The following is a 19,590-nucleotide window of genomic DNA, read 5'->3' as shown; positions in this document are numbered from 1 at the left end:
AGTGGTTTCTTTGCAGCAATTCGACCATGAAGGTCTGATTCACACAGTCTTCTCTGAACAGTTGACGTTGAGATGTGTCTGTTACTTGAACTCTGTGAAGCATTTATTTGGGCTGCAAATTCTGAGGCTGGCAACTAATGAACTCCTCCTCTGCAGCAGAGGAAATTCTAGGTCTTCATTTACTGTGGTGGTCCTCATGAGTTTCATCATAGCGTTTGACGGTTTTCGCGACTGTACTTGAAGAAACTTTCTTGAAAAGTTCTTGAAATGTTCCGCATTGACTGACCTTCATGTCTTAAAGTAATGATGAACTGTTGTTTCTCTTTGCTTATTTGAGGTGTTCTTGCCATAATATGGATTTGGTCTTTTACCAAATAGGGCTATCTTCTGTATACCACCCCTACCGTTTCACACAATTGATTGGCTCAAAAGCATTAAGGAAAGAAATTCCACAAATTAACTTTTAACAAGGCACACCTGTTAATTGAAATGCATTCCAGGTGACTACCTCATGAAGCTGGTTGAGAGAATGCCAAGAGTTTGCAAAGCTGTTGTCAAGCAAAGGGTGGCTATTTGAAGATTCTCAAATCTAAAATATATTTTGATATGTTTAATATATTTTGATATGATTAGTACATGATTTCTTATGTGTTATTTAATAGAAAATAGTAAAAATAAAGAAAAACCCCTGAATGAGTAGGTGTGTCCAAACTTTTGACTGTTACTGTATGTTATTTATCTTTGTGTAGCATAAGATAAATCAACTGATTAATGAATCAATTAATGTACATGCAAAACCACAGATACTGAAACAAACAATTCTGAAAAGCAAACTGCAATAGAGCATGCTGGGAAATATGATAATGATGGGTGTGGTTTTGCATACCAGCTAAATTCTAATAACTTGGGAGTCAACCTCACTTTGCACTGAACGTCTCGGTTGCCAGCAAACCTGAATTTCCTGCTTCACCACTGGATCTGGGGGTATGATAAAGATTGTTAAATGATTGGAACCAATAGACATTCTATCTTTTGTCCCTGTAGGGGAACCCTTTTGAGTGCCACGTAAAACCCTTTGATTTTTAGAACCCTCTCACAAGAAACCCTTGTGGGTTCTTTGTTTTGTCCCTGTAGGGGAACCCATTTAGATTCTACGTACAGTGCCTTCAGAAAGTAGGCCTATTTACACCCCTTGACTTTTTCCACATTTTGTTGTGTTACAGCTTGAATTAAAAATGTATTTGATTGAGATTTTGGGTCACTGGCCTACGCCAAAATGTCAAGTGCATTTATTTTTTGGGACATTTTTATGAATTAATAAAAAATGAAAAGCTGAAATGTTTTTAATTTATTTGTTTTATTTTTATTTCACCTTTATTTAACCAGGTAGGCCAGTTGAGCACAATTTCTCATTTACAACTGCGACCTGGCCAAGAAAAAGCAAAGCAGTGCGACAAAAACAACAACACAGCTTTACACATAAACAAACGTACAGTCAATAACACAATAGAAAAAGTATATGTACAGTGTGTGCAAATGCAGAAGAAGAGTAGGGAGGTAAGGCAATAAATAGGCCATAGAGGCAAAATAATTACAATTTAGCATTAACACTGGAGTGATAGATGTGCAGATGATGATGTGCAAGTAGAGATACTGGGGCGCAAAAGAGCAAGAAGATAAATAACAATATGGGGATGAGGTAGTTGGGTGTGCTATTTACAGATTGGCTGTGTACAGTTATAGTGATCGGTAAGCTGCTCTGACAACTGATGCTTAAAGTTAGAGAGGGAGTAAATAAGTATTAAACCCCTTTGTTATGGCAAGCCTAAATAACTTTTGGAGTAAAAATGTGCTTAACAAGTCACATAATAAGTTGCATGGACTCAGTTGAGCAGTGAATTTCTAACACAGATTCAACCACAAAGACCAGGGAGGTTTTTCAATGCCTCCCAAAGAAGAGCATCTATTGGTAGATGGGTAACAATAGAACAAGCAGACACTGAATATCTATTTGAGTATGGTGAAGTTATTAATTACACTTTGGATGGTGTATCAATACACCCAGTCACTACAAAGATACAGATGTCCTTCCTAACTAAGTTGGCGGAGAGGAAGAAAACTGCTCATGGATTTCACCATGAGGCCAATGGTGACTTTACAAACAGTTACAGAGTTTAATGGCTGTGATAGGAGAAAACTGATGATGGATCACAACATTGTAGTTACTCCTCAATACTAAACTAAATTACAGAGTGAAAGGCACTAAAGTAAAACTGCAAAAAATGTGGCAAAGAAATTCACTTCATGTCCTGAATACAAAGCTTTATGTTTGGGGAAAATCCAACACAACACGTCACTGAGTGCCAATCTTCATATTTTCAATTATAGTGGTGGCTGCATCGTGTTATGGGTATGCTTGTCATCTGCAAGGACTATGAAGTCTTTTTTTAGGATAAAAATAACCGGAATAGAGCTAAGCACAGGCAAAATCCTAAAGGAGAAACTGGTTCAGACTGATTTCCAACAGACACTGTGAGACAAATTCACCTTTCAGCAGGACAATAACCTAAAACACAAGGCCAAATCTACACTGGAGTTGCTTACCAAGACAACATTGAATGTTCCTGAGAGGGATAGTTACAGTTTTGACTTAAATTGGCTTGAAAATCTATGGCAAGACTTGAAAATGGCTTTCTAGCAATGATCAACAACCAACTTGACAGAGCTTTAAGAATATTTAAAAGAATAATGTGCAAATATTATACATTCCAGGTGTGCAAAGCTCTTAGAGACTTACCCAGCAAGACTCACAACTGTAATCGCTGCCAACGGTGCTTCTATAAAGTATAGACTCAGGGGTGTGAATACTTAGTTGAAGTCCCTGGAAGCCTGTGTTTCAGACATAAGGAAGTGGATGGTGGCAAATGTTCTATTTTTCAAATCGGACAAAATAGAGATGCTTGTTCTAGGTCCCAAGAAACAAAGAGATCTTCTGTTGAATCTGACAATTAATCTTGATGGTTGTACAGTCGTCTCAAATAAAACTGTGAAGGACCTCGGCGTTACTCTGGACCCTGATCTCTCTTTTGACGAACATATCAAGACTGTTTCAAGGAGAGCTTTTTCCATCTACGTAACATTGCAAAAATCTGAAACTTTCTGTCCAAAAATGATGCAGAAAAATTAATCCATGCTTTTGTCACTTCTAGGTTAGACTACTGCAATGCTTTACAGTACTTTCCGGCTACCCGGATAAAGCACTAAATAAACTTCAGTTAGTGCTAAACACGGCTGCTAGAATCTTGACTAGAACCCAAAAATGTGATCATATTACTCCAGTGCTAGCCTCTCTAAACTGGCTTCCTGTTAAGGCAAGGGCTGATTTCAAGGATTTACTGCTAACCTACAAAGCATTACATTGGCTTGCTCCTACCTATCTTTCCGATTTGGTCCTGCCGTACATACCTAAACGTACACTACGGTCACAAGACGCAGGCCTCCTTATTGTCCCTAGAATTTCTAAGCAAACAGCTGGAGGCAGGGCTTGCTCCTTTAGAGCTCCATTTTTATGGAATGGTCTGCCCAACCATGTGAGAGACGCAGACTCGGTCGCTGGCTTACTGGTGCTCTTCCATGCCGTCCCTAGGAGGGGTGCGTCACTTGAGTGGGTTGAGTCACTGATGTGATCTTGCTGTCAGGGTTGGCACCCCCCCTTGGGTTGTGCCGTGGCGGAGATCTTTGTGGGCTATACTCGGCCTTGTCTCAGGATGGTAAGTTGGTGGTTGAAGATATCCTTCTAGTGGTGTGGGGGCTGTGCTTTGGCAAAGTGGGTGGGGTTATATCCTGCCTGTTTGTCCCTGTCCGGGGGTATCGTCGGACGGGGGCACAGTGTCTCCCGACCCCTCCTGTCTCAGCCTCCAGTATTTATGCTGCAGGGGGGCTAGTAGTTTATGTGTTGGGGGGTTAGAGTCAGTCTGTTATCTATTTTGATTTTCCCATAATGTCAAGCAAAGAGGCACTGAGTTTGAAGGTAGGCCTTTAAATACATCCACAGGCACACCTCCAATTGACTAAAATGATGTAAATTAGCCTAACAGAAGCTTCTAAAGCCATGACATAATTTGCTGGAATTTTAGAAGCTGTTTAAAGGCACAGTCAACTTAGTGTACGTAAACATCTGACCCACTGGAATTGTGATACAGTGAATTATAAGTGAAATAATCTGTCTCTAAACAATTGCTGGAAGAATGACTTGTGTCATGCACAAAGTAGACGTCCTAACCGACTTGCCAAAACTATAGTTTGTTAACAAGACATTTGTAGAGTGGTTGAAAAACAAGTTTTAATGACTCCAACCTAAGTGCATGTAAACTTCCGACTTCAATTGTATGTACATGAGATACAGTATTTCTGTATTTCATTTTTCAATGAATTTGCAAAGAATTCTAAAAATATATTTTCACTTTGTTATTATGGGGCATTCTGTGTAGATGGGTGAGAAAAATATCAATTTAATCAATTTTGAATTCAACTGTAACACAACAAAATGTGGAATAAGTCGATGGGTATGAATACTGAAGGCACTGTAGACCCTGTCATGAAGAACCCTCTGGTTACAGAGTTCTGTCATTTGTCCCTATAGGGTACCATTTTGGGAGCCACAGTATAACCCTTTGATTTGTCCCAGTAGGGCAGGGATCATCAACTAGATTCAGCTGCAGGACGATTTTTTCTTTAGCAGATGGTCGGGGGGCCTAGACATAATTACAAATCATTTGTAGACTGCAAGAAGTCCACACAGATATATCCCTAAAACATAATAATTTCAAACCTTGCTTATATTTGTATATGGTCACGTGTCTTTCTATCATGAGGGGGAATACTTGGGAACAGATTCCCTGGTGTTTTTACAATCTTTCATATCCAACAATGAAAACTCAAAATATAGACATTTATTTATTTTATTTTATCAGAAAACTTGGGGGCCAAATAAAACCACCCGCAGGCCAAATTCAGCCCATGGGCCACCAATTGGGGTACTCTGCTGTAGGGGAACCCTCTTCAGTTCCATGTTGAACCCTCTCATGAAGAACCCTCTGGTTCCAATGTAGAAGCAATGACAGGATACTTCAGATATGCTTATGGCACACTCTGTAGAAAATGACCTGTAATTTTACAGAAATTTTCCCGGCTACGGAATTGCAGTAAAAATACAGTATTTTTACAGTTGAATTAAGGTGTAATTGTGCTGGTGAGGGCTCATTTGCATATTTAAGGGGCATGGTCTTAAATATTTAGTATTTGAGCCAACCGTTTGTGGAAGTGTTGTACCTGTTTAGGTGGTTTTATTGTCATGTTGATTAAGGTTGAGCACTTAATTTGTCCAGTCAGTTCTACAATCTTTGTAAGCGCTTGTGACGATCAAGAGCTGCACTGTTAACTTCTTTTGGATAGGGAACGGTATTTTGACGTCCGGATGAAAAGCGTGGCCAAAGTCAACTGCCTGCTACTCAGGCCCAGAAGCTAGGATATGCATATAATTGGTAGATTTGGATAGAAAACACTCTAAAGTTTCTAAAACTGTAATGCCTGTGAGTATAACAGAACTGAAATGGCAGGCGAAACCCCGATGACAAACCATCCCAAAAACATTTTTTTTCATCCTACCACTGATTTCAATGGCTGGCAGTTTTGGGCGAAATTGGGCGAAATCGTGCCCAATTGCAGTTCCTAGGGCTTCCACTAGATGTCAACAGTCTTTAGAAAGAATTTCAGGCTGGTTTTTGGAAAAATTAGGGAGAATAAGTAGTTTTTCTAAGGGCTCCCATTTTGGCTGTAGTGTTTCCATGCGCATGGCCGAGATAGCACGTTCTTTTTGTTTATCTCCGGTAAAGACAATAACGATTCTCCGTCTTCAATTTTATTGTTTATTTGCGTATTAGGGTATCTAAGGATTGATTATAAACGTTGATTGACTTGTTTGGATAAGTTTATTAGTTACGCTTGGGATTCATTTTGTATGCATTTTGACCGATGGAAACCGAGTGGATTATTGACTGAAGCGCCAGCTAAACTGAGTTTCTATGGATATAAAGAAGAAATTTATCGAACAAAAGGACCATTTTTAATGTAACTGAGACCTTTTGGAGTGCCAACAGAAGATCTTCAAAGGAAAGGGATATATTATATCGCTATTTCTGACTTTCGTGTCGCAACTTCCTGGTTGAAAATGACTTGTTGTGCATTTGTGTGCTAGACGCTGTCCTCAGATAATCGCATGGTTTGCTTTCGCCGTAAAGCCTTTTTGAAATCTGACACCTTGGCTGAATTAACAACAAGTTAAGCTTTATTTTGATGTATTGCACTTGTGATTTCATGAAAGCTTAATATTTATAGTAATTTATGTAGTAAGTTAACTTCTTGACGCTAGGGGCCAGAATTTTTATATATTTTTTATAACGTTCCCAACGTAAACGGACTATTTCTCAGGCCCAGATCGTAGAATATGCATATAATTTACAGATTGGGATAGAAAACACTCCAAAGTTTCCAAAACTGTCAAAATATTGTCTGTGAGTATAACAAAACTGATTCTGCAGGCGAAAACCTGAGGAAATCCAACCCGGAAGTGCTTTTTTTAAAACAAATCCCTGTTCTGTTGCCTGCCCCTCCATTTAAAGGCGTATCAACCAGATTCATTTTCCAATGGCTTCCTCAGGCTGTGGCCAGGCTTTAGACATAGTTTCAGGCTTTTATTTTGAAAAATGAGCGAGATTTTTCAAAACGAGTCAGGTGTCCTTTGATTAGTTCCTGCGCGCGAGAGGGGTAGCTCGACATTTTCTTTCTCTCTTTTATTGAGTAGGTTATCGTCCGGTTGAAATATTATCGATTATGTATGTTAAAAACAACCTGAGGATCGATTATAAAAAACGTTTGACATGTTTCTACGAACATTACGGATACTTTTTGGAATTTGTCTGCCTTTCAGGAACGGAACGAGGCTGTGGTTTTCTGAACATAACGCGCAACCCAAATGGCGTTTTTTTGTTATAAAACTAATATTTATCGAACAAAAAGAACATTTATTGTGTAACTGGGAGTCTCGTGAGTACAAACATCCGAAGATTATCAAAGGTAAGCGATTAATTTCATTGCTTTTCTGACTTTCGTGACCAAGCTAATTTAAGGCTAACTGTTCTAGCATTGACTGATACACTCACAAACGCTTGGATTGCTTTCGCTGTAAAGCATATTTTCAAAATCTGACACGATAGGTGGATTAACAACAAGCTAAGCTGTGTTTTAGTATATTTCACTTGTGATTGCATGATTATAAATATTTTTAGTATTATTTTTTGAATCTGATACTTTTTGGAATTTTCTTCTGCCTTTCAGGACCGGAATGAGCATGTGGTTTTCTGACCATAACGCGCAAACCAAATGGCGTTTTTTTGTTATAAAACTAATATTTATCGAACAAAAATAACATTTATTGTGTAACTGGGAGTCTCGTGAGTGCAAACATCCGAAGATTATCAAAGGTAAGCGATTAATTTTATTGCTTTTCTGACTTTCGTGACCAAGCTAATATAAGGCTAACTGTTCTAGCATTGACTGATACACTCACAAACGCTTGGATTGCTTTCGCTGTAAAGCATATTTTCAAAGTCTGACACGATAGGTGGATTAACAACAACCTAGAAATATTTTTAGGATTATTTTTGAATTTGGAGCTCTGCAATTCAGTGGTTGTTTAGGAAAATGATCCCGGTAACGGGATCCGTAGCGCCAAGAAGTTAAGAAGTTGCAGTTTCCAGTAATGGCAGTTGGCCATCGCAAAGTTTATGTTTTTGCAGCAAGTTGTTATTGTCAAATTTACAGTAATTTACTGTGGCTTATCTCTGTCACGCTCACTGATCTGATGGTGTGGAAGGAAGATCAGTTTGCTGCCAACCAATATTTTGAGGCCAGGTGAGGCTGGGTCCCAAGTGTGCTCACCATAAATAATGCTTAGTAGTTGTCACCGAATGTTATAAGCTTTCTTTTTATAAGAAAAGTTCAGTGAGCTACTGGCAGCTAGTTGCAAGTAAATGACTGTGCATTTTACAATAACTTACTGACATCTGGTTGCCAGTTAAGCTGCCAGGTAGTTACTGGCTGTTCGTTGCCTATGACTTACTAGCAGTTACTGGCTATTAAGTTAATGTGAATTTTACAATAACTTAGATAATGCAAAATTCACCGCAACTTCCAGGCAACTAACGTCCATTAAGTTACTGTGACCTTAATGTCAGCTCTTTAATGTCACATGCTCTTAAAAGGTTTGTAGAACTAACAGTGTTAAAAAGAGGCGGCCAACCTTTGACAACATAACCATCAACCACTTAAACTGGTACCACCCTTCCACTGTCGGTTGCCACAAATACACATATATTAGACCCAGGGTTTTCTGTTAGCCGGCATTTGCTGGCTTTTGTCCGATAATACAATGAAAAGCGGACAAAATAAAACTGTTGCTGGCCAAAATGACCGTTAGAAAAAAAATCACATTGCAAAATAATGCTTTTTATTAATTGATGGAAATACCAGTCGATGGAAATACATTTGACCGTCATGCTTATCGGTCTATGGAATCATTTGCATAATAGTGGAATTAAATTGGTGTGCGTGTATTTTCGTTAGTCATCATGTAGCCTATCTATTTATCCAACAACAACTATCCCACACGCACAGCAAACACAGCCTATTTTGAGTGTGATATCTCCTGCAGCTCCTAAATCATGTCATTTTATAAGCCCATTCATTGCGTAACAATTCTAAATGCAAACGCGTGTTAAAAAAGGGTTTGGTGCATCTTTCAAAAAGAGCTATGCCTACTATTTTGTTTCTCAACCGGTAGCCTAACATGCTGCCCAGACCAGACACGTCGCGTGCGCGAGCGTCGCAAAATAAATGTAGAAATCCATGTTATTCAATTATTGCACCCGCACTGCTCGCGAGCGTCTGAAATGCCAAGAGCTAAAATAGAACTCCTTTCTATTTCTAATGCAGATCGCGCTGAAAGTCCTGCCTCTCCCATCTCCTCATTGGTTTATAGAAGCAGGTACTTTTTCATCTTTGAACTTTTATGGTGATCTGCATCTACACTTTCATAGTATTACCACGACAACCGGCAAAACAGTTTGTCTTTCAATCACCCACGTGGGTTTAACCAATGAGAAGATGGCACGTGGGTGATTGAAAGACAAACTGTTTTGCCGGTTGTCGTGGTAATACTATGAAAGTGTAGATGCCGATCACCATATAAGTTCAAAGATGAAAAGGCCTGGAAGGAGGAGAGATGACTAGAAACGATTCGGTTGGCCTTATTATGTGTGGATTAATTGTCGGAGTAGAGGACCTTGTGCATTTCAGGTAAAATAACAACTCAATGTTTATATCCCAGGACAAATTAGCTAGCAACAGCAAGCTAGCTAAATAGGACAAATTAGCTAGCAAGTGCAAGCTAACTAGCTAAATTGCCATACATGTTTAATGCTTTTCGACCTGTCCCCAAATGAATGTCATTGGTTCAGAGTTTGTTTTGATATTTTAACCTGCGTGTCGTGATTGCGCTTGGTGTAGGGGGACAAAATAAATTTATGCACGATAGCGCACAATGGCGCAGCCGGTTTGGGTTCCGTGTAATTGAAGCGCGCCTCCCATTCACCATTCAAGTGCTGGCAACAGGCTATCAGCGCGTCACCATTTTACAATGTGAGCTGGAGGCAGTATGCATTTTGAAAAGTATGCAGTATGCATTTTGCCTACGTAATTGTTTGAAACCTATAAAAATGTTTTACTTCATATTATGAGGCATGTCTTACCTTGTTTCAAAGTAGCCTATAGGCAAATCCGACCATGGAAACGTGGAGTCAATTATTTTATAAAGACTTCATAGGCGGCGCAAGAGTTTCAAGTTTGGAGAACCTTACAATTTATCTACAATTTCTACCGATCTGCCAGTTATGATTTTCAAATGCGCATTTTCGTGAAACAGTTTAATTTCAATAATAAATTTTTCTTTACTCTAAATCTGTCACATGGATAATCATAAAAATCGGAATTCAAATGGTAAACTAATGTAAGAGAACCAGCCTCTGACATTTGGATGCATCGATTCACCGTGATCCATTGGCGGCTAAAGAAATTATTGCATGGAACTCATAACCTTTAGGCCAATGCAGCAGTAGACCAACAATTGAAGTCAGAAGTTTACATACACTTAGGTTGGAGTCATTAAAACTTGTTTTTCAACCACTCCACAAATTTCTTGTTAACAAACTATAGTTTGTCGGTTAGGACATCTACTTTGTGCATGACACAAGTAATTTTTCCAACAATTGTTTACAGACAGATTATTTCCCTTATAATTCACTGTATCATAATTCCAGTGGGTCAGAAGTTTACATACATTAAGTTGACGGTGCCTTTAAACAGCTTGAAAAATTCCAGAAAATTATGTCATGGCTTTAGAAACTTCTGATAGGCTATTTGACATCATTTGAGTCAATTGGAGGTGTGCCTGTGGATATATTTCAAGGCCTACCTTCAAACTCAATGCCTCTTTGCTTGACATCATGGAAAAATCAAAAGAAATCAGCCAAGACCTCCACAAGTCTGGTTCATCCTTGGGAGCAATTTCCAAACGCCTGAAGGTACCACGTTCATCTGTACAAACAATAGTACTCAGTATAAACACCGTGGGACCACGTAGCTGTCATACCGCTCAGGAGGAGACGCATTCTGTCTCTTAGAGATGAACGTACTTTGGTGCAAAAAGTGCAAATGAATCCCAGAACAACAGCAAAGGACCTTGTGAAGATGCTGGAGGAAACCGATAAAAAAGTATCTATATCCACAGTAAAACAAGTCCTATATCGACATAACCTGAAAGGTCACTCAGCAAGGAAGAAGCCACTGCTCCAAAACTGCCATAAAAAAGCCAGAATACGGTTTGCAACTGCACATGGGGACAAAGATCGTACTTTTTGGAGAAATGTCCTCTGGTCTGATGAAACAAAATTAGAGCTGTTTGGCCATAATGACCATCGTTACGTTTGGAGGAAAAAGGGGGAGCTTGCCAGCCGAAGAACACCATCCCAACCGTGAAGCACGGGGGTGGCTGCATCATGTGGTGGGGGTGCTTTGCTGCAGGAGGGACTGGTGCACTTCACAAAATAGATGGCACCATGAGGAAGGACAATTATGTGGATATATTGAAGCAACATCTCAAGACATCAGTCAGGAAGTTAACTTCTTGCGACTATAGGGGGTGCTGTTTCAAATTAGCATAATTGTCTCTATAGATGAAACGGCTTCCTACTCAATTCTTGATCGTACAATATGCATATTATTGTTATTATTGGATAGAAAACACTATCTAGTTTCTATAGCCGTTTGAATTATGTCTCTGAGTGGAACAGAACTCTTTCTACAGCGAAATCCATGACAGGTTTTGCGAAGGTCTGAGAGCGAAGGTCTGAGAGCGAAGCTCTGATCTCAGTTCAGTTTAAAGGGGTGTGTATATCCTATGGAACGACACGAACTGCACCCGCCTTCCCCTGGATGTCAGTAACCAATGAGAAGTGGAATGGGCTTCCTACGTAGCTCTCAGAGGTTATAAAACACCAAGGAGTGAGGTACGTCTTCTTTTCGACGTTGAACTTTACGCAGAGAGAGACCCCGGGATGCCATTTTCGAACGCTCAGTAATGAACTTTAGATATATCAGTCTGTAATTTAATTTGATATAGGTGTTAGAAACATCATAACGAAGCTATTTGAAACCGAGTTATATCAGATTATGCGAGTATATTGCTATTTTTCGGAATTTCCTCAGTATTGCGTAATGAGGATTTGGACACGTTAGCTAATGTTAGCAATTGTTAGCTATAGTTAGCTGCTATATCAGAAGTTGAATGCAACGTTTTACAACCAAGCAACGATTCTTTTGGACAAAAGTACCACTTGGCCAAGATTCCGATGGAAGCTCGTCGAAAAGTAAGAGCTATTTATGATGTTATTCCATTTTTATGTGGAAAAATGTAAACTCAATAACGGTAAATAGTGACGCCGTTATTGCGGCACTAGTCTGTCTGTAACGCACACTGTATGTCTAGTAACGTTAATTTAAAAAATCTAACTTAGCGGTTGCATTAATAACTAATGCATCTTTCATTTCATGGCCAACCTGTATTTTTTTAGTCAAGTTTATGAATAGTTTTAGATAAAAATAGTTGTATTATCATGATGCTGCCGGGCAGATTGCTTGAGTAGTTGGACAGTATTTCCATTGTGTAAGCACAATTTGTGCCGCTAAATATGCACATTTTCGATCAAACTCTATATGGATTGTGTAATATGATGTTACAGGAGTGTCATCGGAAGAATTCTGAGAAGGTTAGTGAAAAAATTTATATATTTTGGCAATGTTGACGTTATCGCTCTCTTTGGCTAGAATCTATGCTCTGGTAATGTTTGAACATGTGGTATGCTAATATAACGATTTATTGTGTTTTCGCTGTAAGACACTTAGAAAATCTGAAATATTGTCTGTATTCACAGGATCTGTGTCTTTCGATTAGTGTATGCTGTGTATTTTTACGAAATGTTTGAAGATTAGTAATTAGGTAATACACGTTGCTCTATTTATTTATTCTAGTCCATTTGTGACGGTGGGTGCAATTGTAAACTATGAAATCTACCTGAAATATGCACATTTTTCTAACAAAACCTATCCTATACCATAAATATGTTATCAGACTGTCATCTGATGAGTTTTTTTCTTGGTTAGTGGCTATCAATATCTTAGTTTAGCCGAATTGGTGATAGCACCTGATGGAGTAAGAAACCGATGGAGTTAGAAAAGTGGTGTCTTTTGCTAACGTGGTTAGCTAATAGATTTACATATTTTGTCTTCCCTGTAAAACATTTTAAAAATCTGAAATGGTGGCTTTATTCACAGGATCTGTATCTTTCATTAGGTGTCTTGGACTTGTGATTTAATGATATTTAGATGCTACTATTTAATTGTGACGCTATGCTAGCGATGCTAATCAGTGTGGGGGGGGGGGGGGGGGGGGGTGCTCCCGGATCCGGGGTAGAGGCTCGTTAGAGGTTAAAGCTTGGTCGCAAATGAGTCTTCCAAATGGACAATGACCCCAAGCATACTTCCAAAGTTGTGGCAAAATGCCTTAAGGACAACAAAGTCAAGGTATTGGAGTGGCCATCACAAAGCCCTGACCTCAATCCCATAAAAACGTTGTGGGCAGAATTGAAAAAGCGTGTGAGAGCAAGGAGGCCTACAAACCTGACTCAGTTACACCAGCTCTGTCAGGAGGAATGGGACAAAATTCACCCAGCTTATTGTGGGAAGCTTGTGGAAGGCTACCCGAAACGTTTGACCCAAGTTAAACAATTTAAAGGCAATGGAACCAAATACTAATTGAGTGTATGTAAACTTCTTACCCACTGGGAATGTGATGAAAGAAATAAAAGCTGAAATAAAACATTCTCTCTACTATTATTCTGACATTTCACATTCATAAAATAAAAAATGGCTGCCTCCCTTTCTATATGTCTTGATTAGAGGTCGATCGATTATGATTTTTCAACGCCGATACCGATTATTGGTGGACCAAAAAAAGCTGATGCCGATTAATCGGACGATTTTTATATATATTTGTAATAATGACAATTACAACAATACTGAATGAACAACGAACCCTTTTATTTTAACTTAATATAATACATAAATTAAATCTATTTTGTCTCAAATAAATAATGAAACATGTTCAGTTTGGTTTAAATAATGTAAAAACACAGTGTTGGAGAAGTAAAATTGCAATATGTGCCATGTAAAAAAGCTAACGTTTAAGTTCCTTGCTCAGAACATGAAAACATATGGAAGCTGGTGGTTCAATTTTCCCAGTTCTTCAATATACCCAGTTAAGAAGCTTTAGGTTGTAGTTATTATAGGAATTATGACGCGTCGACTATTTCTCTCTATACAATTTTGTATTTCATATACCTTTGACTATTGGATGTTCTTACAGGCACTTTAGTATTGCCTGCCTAATCTCGGTAGTTGATAGGCTTGAAGTCATAAACAGTGCTGTGCTTCAAGCATTGCTAAGAGCTGCTCACAAACACAGTAAAGTGCTGTTTGAATGAATGCTTACGAGCCTGCTGCTGCCTACCACTGCTCAGTCAGACTGCTCTATCAGATATCAAATCATAGACGTAATTATAATAAACACACAGAAATACGAGCCTTTGGTCATTCATATGGTAAAATCCGGAAACAATCATTTCGAAAACAAAATGTTTATTCTTTCAGTGAAATACGAAACCATTCCGTATTTTGTCGAACGGCTGGCAACCCTAAGTCTAAATATTGCTGTTACATTGCACAACCTTCAATGTTATGTCATAATTAAGTAAAATTCTGGCAAATTCATTTTGGTCTTTGAAGGAAGAAACACAGTTCGCAACAAAAAATATATACTTCTGTGTATTGATTTTAAGAAAGGCATTGATGCCAATTGCTCTGCCAAAATTGCGAGCTTCCCAAATAGGCATAGGTCTACAAGCTTGTAATTTGAAACAATCCGCAGCTATAAAAAAAATCTAATGGTTCTCAATTCCTCTGTAGCTAAGTCATGCTTTATTTGATTTATTTCTGTATAGTGAATGTATTTATTTCAATTTACTTCCCTAGCATATTCGCCGGGCCGACTATGAAATACTTCCTTATATGCCACTCTCCTGTTCTATTGGTTTTTATATCAACTTTCTTTTGCTGTCCATAAACAAAGACAATCTTAGTCATATTAGCAACCCATCCTAGTTGTTGCATCTCATTCTACGTTTCTAACTGATATTTTAATATCTGTTACATATGGAACCGCTCTCATCAGGTGCACTGTTTAACATTTTGGCAAATGTTTGAAAATGACGTTTTATTGGCTGCTTCATTACAGGAGTTTCATGTTCTGTTAAGATGAATTGCCATAATCGAAATCTGATTTCTTTCATTCTGAGAACCGTGGGTGGGTGCCCTAATGGGTAACATAAGGGTTCGGTAAATTTCTCAAATGGCCGGTAAATTAAAATCTTCCCGGTCACGTTGTCCACCACCACATTTTACTAACAGAAACCCTGATTAGACCACACTCCCCAAATATGCTAATTTACTGGTCCCCAGCAAAAACACAACGAAGGCTGATCAATAGCGAAAACACAGCAAAGGCTGGTCCCCAGCAAAAACACAATGAATGCTGGGCCCCAGCGAAAGCACAACAAAGGCTGGTCACCGGCGAAAACACAACGAAGGCTGGTCTTTGCTGAAACATTTATATCAGCATATAGGGCCTAGTCAGTAGGCATACAGTCCCAATGTCGTCCTCTTACCTCTCTTGATGCCATGTGTAAACTCGGAGCAGCCTGTGGAGAAAGTGCACCCCCTGCTGTTGACCGGCTGCATGGCTCTGTAGGTGTAGCCGCTGACACGGCAGGCCTTGCTGTAGTAGGGAGAGCCCACTGAGCCACAGAAAGCAGGGTGGGCCAGTGTCGAGGCATGGGACGCCGGAGGAACCAGCAGCTTGGACCCAGACACCCTGCCGGGACACATTGTCGAGTGGCCAAAGTTCAGAGGTCGCGAGCTGAGGGTGGTCGACGGAGCTCCGGGGTGTGCGATGTGGACGTAGTAGCTGGAGAAGCAAGCGGGGTCGGCGGTGCAGAGGCAGGGGTGGGGGCTGAGGGTCAGGGCTGCGTGGGAGTGGGGGTGGGCCACGGACGGCGATGTCACCAGGCACTCCCGCTTCATAGGGGTCATTGCAGAGTTTAAAGGTTGTTCTTCTGAGTCAGCATAGGCCTTCTGACCCAGGAACAATGCTAGGCGGTGGCAGTACTCCACAGAGCCCTCTGGGGGGCAGCAGTAGTACGGGCTCAGCTCTGCCTCAACCTGCTCCTCTTTGACGACAGGCTTCAGCGGGTAGGCTAGAATGCTGCGCGACTGGTAGCCTGGTTTAGTTAGCCGGTGGGTGCAACCTCCAGTCTCCCACTCCACTTTTGCCTCAAAGTTGGACTTCTTGCAGGCTGAACAGCCTCCCTGTTCTGGAATCAACTTCCTTAGCTTCTGCTTAGGCTGGCGGCCACACTGTAGAAGATTCAGTCGCGGTTGTTTCTGCTTAGGCTGGCGGCCACACTGTTTAAGATTCAGTCGCGGTTGCTTCTGCTTCACATCAACTGATGCGGCACTCGTGGTCTTGCAGTCGGTCGTCGTAGTCGATGTTGGTTTCACTCGCTGTTTGCTAGTTGCGGAGGTGCTCGTTAACTTTAGCAGCGCGGCAGCGTTGAGTCCGGCTAGCCGTCGAGGAGCAGGGGTGTGTAACATATGTAGAGTCATCATCGCAGTCTCTTTCTTCTCTCCTCTATCTGGTTTGGTCAGTTTCTTGGAGACTTTCTTGGCCTTTTTGGAGCGTCGGCACAGTTCAGGCTTGTGCAATATGGAGGCCTTGCTGTTGCTGGCTCTTTGAGCTTTAGGACCTCCGGCCACCCCGCCCCTAGCTGGATCTGTCCCCAGGGTTGACTCACCGCTGGAGGGCTCCTCCTGCTGTCTCCTGGCCTGTTTGCCAGCCGACCTGGTCTCGTTGGGTCTCTCCAACAGTAGACTGTTCACCGCCTCAGCGTTGATAGAAGCTAGCCGTCGCTTACGCGGCTCTGGAAACGGCGACTCCTGCACATCACTGGTGGTTTTGGATATCATTTTGGGAATCATCTTCTTCGCCAGGAGTTTCCCCTTGGCTTTGCCTTTTCCTTTTACCAGTTTCTTGATCCGGGATTCAGGCTTAACCGGCGGTTGGGTAGGCAAATCATTCCCCCTCTCATTGGTGTCCTCCTGCTCCCGGATGTCCTCCTCCAACCGGGTGAGTAAAACGTGACAGCTAAGTCCCTCTTCCTCCGAAGACCCTCCCCTTCCTCGTAAGGGATATGATTTCCTGCCCCGCCTCCTATTCTGTTCCGGCGTCTTCTCCCTCATCTCTTTAACCCCTCCCCTTCCTCGCTTGGTCCTACGCTTCTTCAAGGTCCTGCCGAATCGCAGCGTGCGCTCAAGCCAGGCCCCACCCATGGTCTCACCATGTGGCCTATGGGGGCAGTGTTCCCGCCTCCCTGTGCTGCGGCTCTGGCTGAGGGGACCTTCGTTCCGAGCGTGGATCATCACATGCTGCACCACTGGGCCTGGGGAGGAGAGGCAAATGGTCAGTGTCACTCCTATAAACAGGATCGTGGGTCGTATTCATTAGCCACCAAGCGGAAGAAAACGGACTGAAACAGGGAGGGATTACCTGAAGTTGTCCAATAAGAAACACTTCTTTCTTTTCTTATTTTTCATAGTTTTTGTTTTGCTACAGTGAATAAAACCCTAGTACCTTTTCAATCCCTAGCCTATCGCCTAATCCCTTCCACGTATATACGTACATACCCCTTCAGGTTTCACTAATACAATTTTGATCTCTAGTCCCTTATCCTAACCGTTCTACCCATCTGAAAAGACTGGACAGATGAAAACACTATAGAAGCTCCACTTATGGAGCAAAGAGTCTTGGAGGACTAGATGGAACATCATTATACTGCTTACTCATACTCTCCTATCCATTTCTTACAGTTCCGTAAACATTGAAGTGGTAGGGGCCCCTAGGGAAAGAGCTTAGGGTCCGAAGTAAAACCAGGCCAACAGGAGCCGCATACCACAGAATACCGCATAACATCTTATCCATATTCACAACAAACAAAAATCCCCGGAGAGAGAGAGCTGTGCATTCAAACGTGCCTAAAATCCAGTCTACCATCGTATCCCTTAGGGATACCTACCTACCTTAATTCAAAGTCAAACATATGTCTTAATCAATAGTTTGGTAGAATCAGGATTATTTTTTTTGTCACAGAAAAACACTCTAAAAGTGACGAATGTGCCTTATGAAGAATCCAAAAACAGCCATTACAAGAGATATGATTCTCAACATCCAAAAGTAGGCCTATTGATGGTTGTTGGCGATGCCCTACATGTTTGGGATTTTGTATTAAAGCTGAAAAAAGCTACTCATTATGTCCACATTATGAACAATAAAATGAAATACCCTATACACTCACATGTATAATTTTTTCAATAAATCATGGAAAATAGAGAGGTGCTAATAAATATTGCCGTTATCTATTTCATTGATCCGCAGGCCGCCAGATGTCAATCCCCTGTGCTAAACAATAAAAAATAAGGAACAAAAAAAGGAATGCTGAAAAGCTGAAGTGCATGCCAACGCAATCAAAACAGATGCAAAATAGTCAAAACAGGATTCCTTCCTTATGAGATCATGTGAGAGGTCAGGAATTCCATCTGCACAGGGACAATGTTCTGACACCTTTTGGCATTCTAAACAGACAATCTCATTTATCAGACATTCTAATCCATCAGACATTCTATACTGAACAAAAAAATGAAACGCAACATGTTAACTGTTGGTCCAATTTTTCATGAGCTGAAATAAAAGTTCCCAGAAATGTTCCGTATGCACAAAATGCTTCTTTCTCTCAAATTTTGTGCACAAATTTGTTAACCTCCCTGTTAGTGAGCATTTCTCTTTTGCCAAGATAATCCATCCACCTGACAGGTGTGGCATATCAAGAAGCTGATTAAACAGCATGATCATTACACAGGCGCGAGTTGTGCTGTGGACGATAAAAGGCCAATCTAAAATGTGAAGTTTTGTCACACAACAAAATGTCACAGATGTCTAAAGTTTTGAGGGAGTGTGCAATTTGCATGCTGACGGCAGGAATCATTAACAGAGCTGATCATTTAATGTTCATTTCTCGAGCATAAGCCGCCTCCAACGTCGTTTTAGAGAATTTGGCAGTACATACAACCGGCCTCACAACCTTTTGTGTGGAAAAAACGTATCCTGATTACCTGGGCCTGGCTCCCCAGAGGGTGGACTTGGGACCCAAGCGGGTGGGCCTATGCCCTCCCAGGCCCACCCATGGCTGCTCCCCTGCCCAGTCACGTGAAATCCATAGATTAGGGCCTAATGAATTTATTTTAATTGACCGATTTCCTTCTATGAACTGTAACTCAGCAAAATCTTTGAAATTGTTGTATGTTGTGTTTATATTTTTGTTCAGTATATTTCAGCAAACATTCTACATACAGCAATCATTCTAAATCAGCAGAAACCAATTAGACAACATGACATAATGTTTGTATCACGTAATTGTTACATGAATGTAGAGCCCACTGGCTTCATTCGGCAAACAAGTTACAAAACAACCATGTCCTGTGTAGCCTAGTCTACAGGCTATTAACACAGACACCTAATAAACGTATCTAGCTACTGTATCTTGCCTACCATGTCTCTGTGCAAGCTACTCCACGTTTAGACAAATGCAAATAAACACTATTATTTCAATGACCAGGTATTAACCTATGTAATTACACCTTAACACTGTGTGAAATATGGGGGCAATGAGGGACCAACAACTTGCCCAAAATACC

The 19,590-nt window shown here is 40.7% G+C and overlaps 1 protein-coding gene across 2 annotated transcripts in view; it reads right to left on the bottom strand.

The window, feature by feature from the left end:
* Nucleotides 1–19,590, bottom strand: part of LOC129817206 (bromo adjacent homology domain-containing 1 protein-like) — a 73,724-nt gene that overhangs the window by 12,295 nt on the left and 41,839 nt on the right. For both annotated transcript variants that reach the window (XM_055872221.1, XM_055872220.1), the window contains exon 2: nucleotides 15,453–17,282. In XM_055872221.1, the coding sequence (XP_055728196.1) occupies nucleotides 15,453–17,262 (1,810 nt within the window). In that variant the 5' untranslated portion in view covers nucleotides 17,263–17,282. The remainder of the gene's footprint in view (nucleotides 1–15,452; nucleotides 17,283–19,590) is intronic.

Source organism: Salvelinus fontinalis, chromosome 20 (assembly GCF_029448725.1).
Source record: "Salvelinus fontinalis isolate EN_2023a chromosome 20, ASM2944872v1, whole genome shotgun sequence".
NCBI classification, from domain to species: domain Eukaryota; kingdom Metazoa; phylum Chordata; class Actinopteri; order Salmoniformes; family Salmonidae; genus Salvelinus; species Salvelinus fontinalis.
Note: the sequence above shows the minus strand (reverse complement) of the source record. Positions and strands in the feature narration are given on the sequence as shown.